The sequence below is a fragment of the Colossoma macropomum genome, unplaced genomic scaffold, assembly GCF_904425465.1.
Source record: "Colossoma macropomum unplaced genomic scaffold, Colossoma_macropomum, whole genome shotgun sequence".
Classification (NCBI taxonomy): Eukaryota; Metazoa; Chordata; class Actinopteri; order Characiformes; family Serrasalmidae; genus Colossoma; species Colossoma macropomum.
Genome location: NW_023494810.1, coordinates 3,305,832 through 3,318,820, shown reverse-complemented (window position 1 = coordinate 3,318,820; position 12,989 = coordinate 3,305,832). Strand labels below are relative to the sequence as shown.

At 39.2% G+C, this 12,989-nt stretch overlaps 1 protein-coding gene across 4 annotated transcripts in view; it reads left to right on the top strand.

Annotated features, from left to right (window-relative positions):
- Nucleotides 1-12,989, top strand: part of LOC118800052 (band 4.1-like protein 1) — a 182,832-nt gene that overhangs the window by 82,775 nt on the left and 87,068 nt on the right. For all 4 annotated transcript variants that reach the window (XM_036560200.1, XM_036560198.1, XM_036560199.1 and 1 more), the window contains one exon: nt 11,690-11,826. In XM_036560200.1, the coding sequence (XP_036416093.1) occupies nt 11,707-11,826 (120 nt within the window). In that variant the 5' untranslated portion in view covers nt 11,690-11,706. The remainder of the gene's footprint in view (nt 1-11,689; nt 11,827-12,989) is intronic.

Genomic DNA, 12,989 nt, shown 5'->3' with positions numbered 1-12,989 from the left:
TTGGTTACTACAGTAAGCATGAATATCGCTGTTGTCAGAGGAAAACCTCGTATCTCCAAAATGGAAACTTTACAGGAGAAGGAAAAAACCTACTTTACTTTTAATGTAAGTCAATGGAACCAGACTTTTTTCCAAGTCATTTTGGGCTGTTACTTTTGGTCCATTCCTCATGAAATTTACATACAATGTAAAGAACAACAGGTATTTTCAAATTATGTCAAAACTGAAAAACCTTCGAACTTTTGAAAACAGCGATATACTGGAGGACGACACTGAGTAAAGGCCTGTTTTATTCATCATGTTTTTGGACGCTACGGTTTGTATGATTATACTATACTAAAAGAAAGCCCTGTTGTGAAGGCCTGTATTTCATCATATACTGTTTTAATGAGTATAGTTAGCGTGGTTATGCTGTTATAATGTGTTGCTCAGTGCTTTCAGCACTTTGTCCATGGAATTTTGTGTTGGGATTGTCCACTGTAGGTGCTTTGTTGATGCCCTTCTTGTCTTTTTCTGACATTCTAACTAAATCCCTAACTCTAAAACGTAACCCAGGGGTCGGCAACACACGGCTCCCTCTTTCACTGCCCTGTTGTGGCTCCTCAGCAGAATCAGATTTATAGGTAAAAATAAAATAATCCTCCTTTAAAGTAAAATAAAGCTCTGCTGATCGTTCAACACAGTTTAACAATAAATGGTCTTAAACACTGGAGTTAATGTAGAACTGCCTGGCTGCTGGTATAACGCAGACCATAGCAACGCAGACAACAGTCCCGCCTAGCTAGTAGCTAACAAAATAGCAAAGAGAAAGATTTACGATGAACATTGATAATTTGGAAATGAATGAACTTATTCGCATTTATAATCACTCCAGGTGGTTTCCTGATACGTTTAATCTGCAATGAGAAACTGACAAACACTAAAAAGTCGCACAGCTGAAGTCCGTTTCTCGTTTGCCGGCTTCTTGTTTGAATTTTCACGTTCCCCCTTAAATGGTGCAACAGTCAGCTACACTCTGGCGCCTCAGACACCATTTAAGGTGGAATGGAAAAATTCGAGCAAGAAGCTGTGTTTTTTCATTTATATTATATTTGTAGCATATACTAGTACATTAGCACATACTGACACACATTCACAGCTAAGTTACTTCAATAAAATGTACATGAAATGTTGTGGCTCCCAAGGTGGTTAGATTTTTGTTCAAACTTGACAAGATGGCTCTTCTTAACATTTGAGTTGCCGACCCCTGGTCTAACCTCAACTCAAAACCAAATATCCGCATTTGTAGATAAGCTATAGGGGACCATTAACCCTTTAAATGGCCAGGGCCTGCTGGTGGGCCCAGAGGTTTAATTACACACTTCTATAACCTTAGAATGGCTCAACCAGTTTGCATTGAAGCCCCTATAGTTGTATATAGTAAGCCTGGGATTTTAGGTAGTTAACATAAAGTGTGGCTGGAATTTTTGTAATTTTGAATTTAAATCTGTACAGATTATTCTGTGGGAACTCTGACTGAGACTTCTGCATGTTAAAGGATGTATTTGCATATTGAAGCCAGTATTGAAAAAGCAAATATTGTGATAATGATTATCTCCTTAAACTCAAAGAGTCTCTCATAACTGTGTAACTTACATGTTAGTTTCATAGTAGTTGAATAATCTATAGAACTGGACACTAAGTCGTATTATTGCTAACAGAATAGATGTTAACAAACGACCTATAAGGTGTCTCTTTGGATTACACCATGGTCTGTAGGCTGTGATAGTCAGTATGAAGAGAGAGAGTAAGAGAGAGTATGGTGGTCTCCCTGGAGCTGATGCTATTGCCCCTCAGAGAATCCAAAATCCTCTCCGGAGGCATCCCTCTGCTTTCATGCTCCAGAGCCCTGTTATAATGTGTGCCAGAAGAGAGGCAAGTCCAGGTGACAGTGCGGCCTGTCAGTCCGCTCTCGGTCACAGTGTGTGAGCAGCACTGACTTTGAGTGGAGGTGACATTTCCACATCTCTCCCATTCGCTCCCATTCTCTCACTTTCTCTCTCTCTCTCCCTCTCTCTCTCTGTCCACTGCTCCTTCTCTTCTCCTTTCGGGCCTGTCTTTCCCAAAATATGTCCCTCCAATGCTGTCGGTCTGCGCTACCCCCAGGTTATATGATGTAACAGGTGTCATTAGTGCAGTGACATTGAGCTGTCTGCCAGGATGTCAGTCCCATCGAAGAGAAAACTGTGCGAACCATGAACAATCCATTTGCATTCCGATTCACGGAAAAAAGCTGTCTAATGTCTCAAAAGACCTCATAGTGTGGACCTTGCAGTTTGACCCATCCATGCTGTCCCTGCAGTGTGTCCTTTTTATTGAACTGTCTTTACAGAATGCTGGTAGAAGTCTCATTTAACCTAATTAGTGGCTGCAGTGCACCAATTATTTCTCAAAATATCTATAAAGGATGAGTTGGGTATTTTTTGCTGTGTATTCAAGGTTTTTTGGGGATAACCATTTGATTGATAGGTGAAGACGAAGCATCTCTGGCTTTAGCTGTTTCACCGTTGCATAGGGAAAATGGGGCAGTCGTGGGCTGGAGCTTAGGGAACCAGCCCTGTGACCGGAAGGTCGTTGGTTTGATCCCCTGAGCCGACAGTATGTGACTGAGGTGCCCTTGAGCAAGACACCTAACCCCCACCTGCTCCCCGGGCACTGTGGATAGGGCTGCCCCCTAGTGTTTGTGTTCAGTAGAGTGTCTGTGGTGTTTCACTGCATGAATAGGTTAAAATGCGGAGGTGAAACGTCCCCGTTGTGGGACTAATAAGAGTCACACAATTTAAAAATCAAGTAGCAAGTTTTCTTGGTTAGCTTATTTTTAGAGTTAAACATTCTCATAAGAACCGAAAGGGTGGTGTCTATTATGTTTTTACCAGAGTTTTTGTCGGTTGACTTGAAAGAATGGAAATCATAGAAAGACTACTGCAGCAGGCTAATGTTTTTTTCAATAATACCTTACAAATTCATATATCATACTAGACTGAAATGCCCAGCCCCACTCACTGCTGTGGCATAGCTGTATGGATTTCCTTATATTTTCAGTGTCATACTTACCATATATACCAACATTAGTGCAAAAATAGAAGCATGAAAATACGTTGCCTCGTGCTACACTGCAGTTATCACTTGACATTTAATAATTGTTAAATTGTTATTGTTATTGACTAATACAGTATAGAATTAAGCGTGATGAACTCAATTCAAAGTGTTTTGGGAACAACAAGAAGTTAAAACATGTTGCAAATGTTGTATAATGAACTGTTATTATGTATCTATAGTCATTTCTTGTCACAAAACTACTGTGAATAGCTATTTGATCAGTTAGATCAGATAATCACTGCATTTTGAACATGAGGCACTCTGCATATCAATTTTCTTATAAGTTTTCAATTGTTATATAATAGTCTACGGTTTTGTTTCACAATTTTTACAGCTTTCTGCAATTTGATTTTAACCTATAGGATATTAGACTTAAATTAGAATTACAATTGTTATATAATTTTGATGCAGGATCATGTATAAAATGTATTTTATACATGTGTCTGAAACAAAATTAGCTTAACCTTATTGAAAACAGTGACTTCAAACATTTGAACAGTAGTGTACATTTGATTAAGTTAAGCTACATGGTGACAGCAATGAGACAAATGTCATGACATGCCTTTTTTGTCTGTTATATTCCTATAAAATAAATAGTGACATATATCACATTAATATACAATACCTCCTTTATGTCAATACATTTTCAGCGTATCAAAATAAAACTGATTTTACACATTTACACCTCTCAAAATCAAAAAAATTCAGACGGTATGACTGTCCAAACATATACGTGGATTAAGTAAACTATTAAAAATGGTAATTTATTCATTAAAGTTTGAAACAAACGCTTTTGTGATATTATAACATTATTATATTATAATGATATTATAAAGTAGATATTTAAAAACTTTAAAAGTATTTAAGTAATATACAAAATGTTTATTTATTCAAATATATATATATATATATATATATATATATATATATATATATATATATATATATATATATATATATTTGGCGGCCTTGCAACAGTCGCTACAAATGAATGTGTTTGTACCTGACCAACCGCCCCCCATCAAATGTCCACATACAACATGCCCCGTTCTGTTCTGCAAGCAGTTTTTCAGTGTGGAAAAGTGGACAGATTATAGGGCAAGCACTGCTGTTTACAGTGGGCCTGCAGTGGGGTTTGAATTGTGAACTGGTCAGCTACTGCTGAGATAAACGCCGTCCCACTGCAGAGCTTTGTGGAGCTGGAGCCAAAAAGGAAAAGAGAAGTAGGCGTCCAGGGCCGGTCAATAGTCCATAGCTCTTGCTGGCCGCGGAAGGAGAGGTAACCATGTGTGTTTTCTGACAGCCGATGTCTAGACGAGCCGGTTCAGGGTCCCCATGGCTCGGGCTCTAAGTCCAGCGAGCAATCCGGCGCTAAGCCTTCAGCTTCATTGACTGCCTTTATATGCCTCTGTACTTCTATCACCTTCTCCCTACACTGGCGTTCTCTCCTCCTCACTCTCTCTGTCGTTCGCCCCTCCTTCCAGCCTGTTCTCTGCTTCTGATCTTTTTTTCATTTTAATTCTATACACCCCCCCACCACCGCCGCCCCACCCCTTCATACACAGCTCTGTCAAACACAGCCTGGGCGATAAAAATTGTTCACATCTGTTTCCATAGCAACTGAATCTCCGGCAGCTCCTCCCTCTCTCTTCGTTCTCTCTCTCTCTCTCTCTCTCTCTCTCTCTCTCTCTCTTGCTCTTTTCCCTTTCTGTCAGCATTAAAAACTGAACTACTGAGAGAACGACTCTTGACACGAAAACAAACCAGATCACAAACACACACAAAGGAGAGGAAGGCATGAAAGGGTGGGCTGGTTAGCAAACATGCGGTGTACCTCCCCCCTCTCTGAATACACTGGCATGACTGTCTGATGTAGAAGCATTTATCGAATTCCAGGCTGTCTTACTTTTTAATACCTTCATAGCCACCTAACATTTAAAGCTTGTAACGTTGCCTAGTTTTTGTTTCCATTGTGTTGTCAGTTCACTTTCCTGCTGTGCAGAGAGCCTCACAAGCCAACCCCCCTCACTCTCCCAGTGATACTGGTGCTGCACAGACTTAAGGCCTCAGAATACTTCTGGTGGTAACGACGTTCGCCTGACTTCAGCGAACAATGTGACGTAATTCCTGAGAAAACGTACAACTGCAGACGTCGTGCGGGGGCTTCGTTCGCCGTGTCACACCCATGGCAGCTGGGCGAACTGGACGAAGGCGCTATACGACAAAGCCTCTGATTGGTCAGTAAAAAAGAGGCGTGTCATTAAACAAAGATGGACGACTTTGAGGAGCTTCGGCTTTGGCAGACACACTAATGTTTCACTGTAAAGCGCGTATTTGTTAAATAAACAATGAATATCTCCTAAATGTAAGATGCTAAGTCTATTTTTTGGTAGTACTAACTAGTACTAAGCACCAAACCATACAGCTTATCTTATATTTAGGTTCACAAGAGGACGAGGCTGAAGTCGGCTCCCTGTTCCCCAGCTTCATGTTCGAATTTCCCCAGTCCACCTTAAATGGTGGCAGCATTCTGGACTCGAACGTCGCCATAGTTAGAACAGTGAAAGAATCGTTTTCCAGCAGCCATGAAACTTATCATAAAATGTCATAGTGTCACGTGGAGCATCCGTGACAGGCATCACCAAACCGCCAAAGACGAAGGAGAAGGCGATTTCGGCTTCATGCAACCCTCAAAAATTTTGTTTCGCAAGAAGTACGCTGAGGCCTTTAAACTAGAACTATTCAGTCATAGACATTTTCTCAGACTATACTCTTATTCATACTAACGTAGTGTCATAAAGGCTTACAGTATTCACTGGTTTTCATAGACCTGTTTCTCAGTTGTTGCTCTAATAGGCCCCTAATGTAAGTCAGTGTCCGTAACAGTAACTGTAGCAGTAAAACTAACACTGTGACTAGTAGCGACTGGTTTTCATAGATGGTTTCCTCAATTGTTTCTCTGATAACCCTCTAACTATTTCTTTTCTGTATCCCCTATTAACCCTCTGAGGTCCACAAACTCAAAGCTGATGTTTCTGTATGTGTTTCTGTATCTTTGTGATGATGCAAACAGAAATACGGTTTAAACAGTTCCAGAATCTGTATAGACGCCCTTCCATGTTACGGCTATGAGGCTGTGAGATACATGTGACCCTCTTACTGTGTAATTGGTGGATTCTTGTGTCTGTCTACATTTTGTATGATACTGACCGATAGACACTCTGGAAATCACTAACGACTGACCCATCACATCGGAAACCCTTCATTCTTCACTCAGTTGACATCGGATACACGCGTGAAATGGCGTGCAGAGAGTTTACAGCTGCTGAAGTTGCTGCAGCGGTTTTGGAAAGTAGCGATGAAGATAACGGAGTGTTTTGATATAAAACATATGAGTATCATATTATATGCAAGTGCCTTTAAAGGCGACTGTAAGAAGATATGCACGTTTTGAGAAGAGGCCCTTAGACCCTTGTGGGTTAATTATTAAATCTTATCATTTATTCATACTGCTCTTGTTGTATTACTGTTTTCTATCCAGTGTTGACCTGATTAGTATGCATTCCCCTTTTGAATATATATTCCTCTCAAGGTTTCTTCCTCTTGCTCTTAGGGAGTTTTTCCTTGCCACTGTCTTGCTTGTTTGGGGCTTGGATCTGGATTTTTGGTAAACCTGTTTTCTGACAACGCACGTTGTAAAGAGAGATATATAAATAAATCTTGAACTGAATTGAACCACTAGTTGTCATAATGACTTTCAAAAAATGTGCTGTTTTTCACAAAAGATTCATTGGTTTCAGGTCCAGCTGGGCATTTTCTTACCTTTGGGCCTTCTTTGGGTGCCTTGTGCATTCGAGTTTCTCACCCTCCATTGGGTTGGGCGATATGAGGGTGTAATATTGTTATAATCACAAGATTTTCTGAACATATTGTGGGTATTTTCAGTACTTCTGAAACACTGGAAAACTTAATTAAATGGGTTTTGAAGAAGAGACAGACCAATCAGCGCTTTGTGAGGTTGATACCGGTTGCCAGTCGTCCTTTAGCGCGATTGACCGATGTCGATTCCACAGGATGACACGACACTTCAGTGCCCAAACATGGTTTAACCTCTGTCTACAGGCCTGCTTGTGGCCATTCTGCCGGCAGAATGGAAATCACTTTGTTGGATATTTTTATAATATAATCAAATAAAATAGTTTAATTCAAAATATGATCAAAATTGAACTCTTGGACCTGCAAAATAGGCTGTTATAACATTTTATGGCTACTGTGAAAAGGGATTAAACTGGTATAACAACCCTGACGTTGCAACAAACTCACATGAAATTGCACAAAAATAGGGTGAATCTGGTGAAACACGTCTGCTGTCAACCTGTTAACCCAAATCAGATGTCCATGTTTCATGTAACTGTGTTGCTTTCTGCTGCATCTCCATAGAGAACATAACACTTTTTAATTTTGTTCTAACAGGTTTAGGAATGTCATGTTGATGTTGAAACAGAAACGTGCCCAGCTGTTTTTGACTGCTCTTTTTTGAGCATAATCATATCACAGAGTGCTAAATTTAGGAAAAAACACTCAGATCAAAACAGACGTTTGCAGTAATGAAACATTTCTTAAGGTCAATGTCGTGACTGATGGTAGATTAAGATTCACAGGTCTATCGCTAAAGACTTTCCTCATGTTGTGGAGCCTGGAGTTCGCCAGGTTTAGGTGTCGGCAGGTTTCGTACCATCAGCTGCATATGGAATTCATCACGTGCAACTAGCGTCACCTACTTTTCGACTGCGGCAGTGTGTGAGGCACTCTGACTCTGTGTTTAGGGACAAGGCTGTTATGGTTAATGGGCTGTGACAGGAAATGAATGGCTGCAAATGTCTGCCCCTCTCTCTATGGGTGACAACAGCCCTCGTTAATTTGGTAATTAATCTGAAGCCATTAAAGATCTCTAGACAGGAGACCCGGTTAAACTCTGAGTGTGAGTGGCCTGAAAATTGGCGTTGTTGTGTTTGCAGATTCCACAGCACACCTGCATGTCTGTGTCACAACAGATGCGTTCAGTCATTCGTTCGCAGTGCTGTGATGTATAGGTCGTTGTAAATGGGACGTGGAAAGCGTTTGTTTGTTGATGGTTTTGTCTATACTGCTTTATTTATACATTGTGACTCCCAGGTCATGTTTATGTGTGATAGAAAAGAAGAATAAACTTCCGCCTAATCTCAGTGTGCCTGGATTGTACCATCAATTACTGCAGACAATCATTTTGCGTTTCCCTGCATTTACAAAACAATAGAGGAACTCATAGGCCTCTCCTAATTACGGTCATATGCAAACGTTTAAATACCTCCAGACAAATGAAAGGTTTGTTAATTTTTTCGATATATAGACAGTAAGCAGCACAACAATCTGCTTTGGATTCACCATTTTTGTCACGCCATCCATCTCATTTACATATGCCCCTATTCAGCCTGTAACAGTTTAGCCCTGCCTGTTCACACTAAAGTTATAAATGGTGTTTTAATCTGCTTTTAGAATAAGGTACAATACAATACAGGGCAGTCAGTCAGAACAGAGCTTATTCTCTATATCTCTATCTACCTTACATGTCGCTGTTGTTGGAGGAAAACCTCGTATCTCCAAAATGGAAACTTTACAGGAGAAGGAAAAAACATACTTTACTTTTAATGTAAGTCAATGGAACCAGAATTTTTTCCAAGTCATTTTGGACCGTTTCTTTTAGTCCATTCATCATGAAATTTACGCTCAGTGTAGAGAACAACAGTATTTTCAAATTATGTCTAAAACTGAAAAACAACAAAAATGGAAATGCAAGGTTTTCTTCCGACAGCAGCGAAATACTTTTAAGGGATGAAGTTAGAAAATGGTCCTGTGAAAATGAGTTCTGATTGGTTTTGGCACATGAAATCACACAAATGTAAGAGGATCCAATGGGGGAAAAGTACAGTCATATGCAAAAGATTGAACATCGCCAGTCAAATGAAATGTTTTGTTGATTTTCTAAGTGAAAATAAGTTAACACACCCTTTCCAACAGATTTCAGTATGGCATTTTTCACACATTCCTATTTGTTTGTTTACCACGCAGGGTCAAACAATAGTACGAACAATGTAAATGTTGAATCCAGGTGAAAAGTATGTATTTGTGCCTTTTCATAACCTAATATTTAAAAACAGAACAATGAAATATAAAGGCTGGAGCCCCCAGGGGGTACAGAGTAAATTCAACCTAAAAATGTATAATTTTAATGGATTACGGTGCAATTTTGTTCCCTGACTAAAGGTACTGAAATGTACCCTTGAGGGTACCACCCTAATGACAAGAAGGGTACCACCCCAGTGACAGTTTAGTACCTTTTTTATGAGAGTGTATTGGAAAAAAAAATGAACATTAACTATAAAATGTGCCATAATTTTTTTTACAGGTCAAATTTCATGTTTAAATTTCCCCCCAATATGTTAAAATCAGCAAGTAATTGTGCAATAAGTGTGCAAAAGTGTCTCTGTAGGGGATATTTGAACTTTTTTCATGCAGAAAATCAACAAAACATAAAAATTTGACCATGGGTGCAACTTTTGCATGTAAATGTATTACATAATCACTTGACTACAATTATTTGGCCTTATCACAGTTATTTAAGCTTCCACAATCATATGTTTATGTCACAACAAACAGAATGTGAATCAGTTGCATGTAACTGGTCAGGTTGAGGGAAATACTCAATACATTGAGGCAAATAATGGTGTTTACAAGAATAAAAGTATCGACAGCTAGAAAGCCAGATAGCTAAACAGTTGATTTAGCCCCTTTTTGCTCGTAAGTTACATGCAATGCACAAAAAAAGACAATGAAATTGTTAATTGCAATTGTGTATATGTAAACATTCATAAAATGTAGAAGTTGGGACTAAATGCGCCTGTATTAGCATTGCAGAGAGTTTTTTTTTCCATTTTTTTGCCCAAATTACACTAATAATTACTATTGAAATACGTTGTCTGACAATGATAATAAAAATAAGAGCTTATAAAAAGAGAATGATCAATTATTATCTTAAAGTCTTACCGTACAGTAATGAGAATTTGGTCACGTAAATTGAAAAAGTTGCTAAAAATCAATTTAAAAGCATGAAAATCATACAGGTTTATTATGAATCATTCAGACATGCATCGTTTGTATTATCTAAAAACAGTTGAATGCGTTTTTCAAGTTGGGCCATGTTTTATGAGGATAACCCTTCTGGAAGGTTATAAATGCGCTTATCTGAATTAAATGCAGACATTTTATCACAGCATTGCCTAAACATTCTGCTAGGAATAGAATTAATAAATGCCCAAATATTGATTTGAAATATCAGTCAAATCTAAACATACCGAGGTGATTCTGATATCATCATTCATCTCTAGGTTGAAGAATGCATATTCTTTTTATTTGTTTAGTAAAAACAAAGGAAGGTTTTTACTTTCTTCAACAGTAAATATGAATGCAACATCTGTCAGTCTGCATGATTTCTGTCCCCAGACAAAAATGAGCGCAGACGGTGAAATTTTATGTGCATGTAGTTCAGCCAAACTGCTGGCCATAAACAGTTAATGAAATGCGGATAACACAGTCAATGCAGATGGATGAGAATAAGCCACACGTCTCTATCACTTTCAGTGGTTCAGCGGAAAACTGCCCCCAAAGGAAGCGACTACACAATGGCAGCTTTACAGTCTCATAATTTTTGCACCTCAGAAACTGATGAAAAATTGATTTAGTACTGTAGCGGACAGCTCAGCTGTACCAGACTACTTGTGGAAAATTAGACCTGACACAGGTCACAGATGTTTCTCTCTTTTGTCCCTATGGGATAAAATCGATTCTTGTTTATGGGCCACAAATGCAAGAAACCCATTGTGTTCTTCTTCAGTGGGCCTAAAATACACCCCTGTTGCACACCACTGGAAGCAGGCACTGCAAGGGTTAGCCTGCAGCTCAGCTCTGGAGCATGCTCGCTGGGGTGGGTCATGTTTCCTCTGTCCCGTGCGGTGTCCATCCTTGGCCTTTGCCGCATTATGTTGATGTGATTTGTGTCATGAGGGCAAAAGCGTAGGCCTGTGATTGGATTAGACCGACTCGGAAAGGTCTAGGGTGTTCAATTAAAGTGACTGACATTCCTCTGAGGAGAGTGGGGTAAATTGAAGAGGATGTCTATGAAGGCCTCCACCAGCAGGGATATGTCAGCCTGACCCTCGTTTAGTGGAAAGAGAAGATGTTTGTGTGAGTGTATGGATTAAAATGAATGCCTCCTTCATAGCCTGAAGAAATAAAAGTGCATCACTTCACTTTGCTCAGCTGATAAATTGAATCGAGTTACTGATATTGATGTTGTTTCAATGAAGAGAGGAAGGAAGAGAGAAAAGCATGAGTCATATTTCAGGAATTTGGTGAAAAATACTGAAATGTCTTTAGAAAAGCTCTTGAGGTTGTCTAGAACATTTTGCTCAAGATGATACGGTATGATATAATAAAATATTGATTGTTTTTGTAGGATAAAGAGAAGTTACCATGACGACAGAAACGGGTCCTGATGTGGAGGTGAAGAACGCAGCAGAGGAACCGCCCCAACACAAGGGGGCTGCAGGCAGCATGCCCGAGTCAGCATCAGACGGCAAAATGGCCAAACAGGTGATGTGTTATGTCAACTCAATGGCATTTTGTAAGGAACTCTAAGGAACCGAAATGACAATATTTAAGACTTTCAGAAGTTTAGAAGCCAAAAATCTGGATAGATTTGACAGAATATACAGGGTTTCCCAAAAAAATGGACATCATTTGAGATGTGAATATCTGAGTAACTACATGTCCTGGCAAACTAAATTAAATAGGCTTCATGTTGAACAATACAAGATTTATTTTTCAAAATTTGAACAAGAAATTCAGAGGGATGTAAATTTTATAACCGATTTCACAGCTTCACAAATGTAATATCTTCCGATACTGGAGGTCGTCCAGATCCCTTTGTCCTGCACAGACAGCCTTCCTCTTTGAATTCTTTGTGCCGTGTCCAAATCTGCTGTCCAGTTGGTGCATTTTTATTGAATTTTCTCGAAAATGCTGCTGCACACTCTCGTTTGACTGTGTTGGAGCATATTCTAACACACAAAATGCCTTTTCATTTCTAGTGAACGCCGTTCTTCAACCTGGAAAACAAACATTAAAAATTAAACTGTTATTAGACTAAGAAATGATGTCAGTGTTTTTGGGACACCCTGTACTGGGCATAGTTGAAAGACAATTCAATTTCCAGTCGAAAAACGACCATCAAGTACAAATCATTCATTATTTATTGTCAGAAAAAAGGCAGGAAACACATCAAACAGAAAATTACACAAAAGACTCCAACACTAAGTATAATATATAATCTATCAGTGTTTCATTTGTCCACTGTTTACTGTTGTGCACTCTGCTGCCACTTTAACTCTTACCATCTTTCCCACTTAAAAACCAACCAGGTACAGCTGCGTCCTCCCAAATGATGTTACGTTCCTCTTCAAACAGATACAAATATTCACACAGCTGATTACCCAAACACAACTTCAAATTTCCTTCTCATTTGCATGTAAAATGGCTAAATGAGATGTTTCTGGGGGGATTAGCTATAAGATAATACACTTACATAAGGGAGACAGAGGTCAAAAAAGGTTAAGAACAGGAGTTTCTGAAACTAAAGTTCAAAAAATGATTGAAGATCCAGAGAAAATGTGACTCTTAACAACCATGCAGACCTGGTCGACACCAAAACTGCCCCCATCAGATAAACAGCACTTAAAGCTTTCATCTCTGAGAGA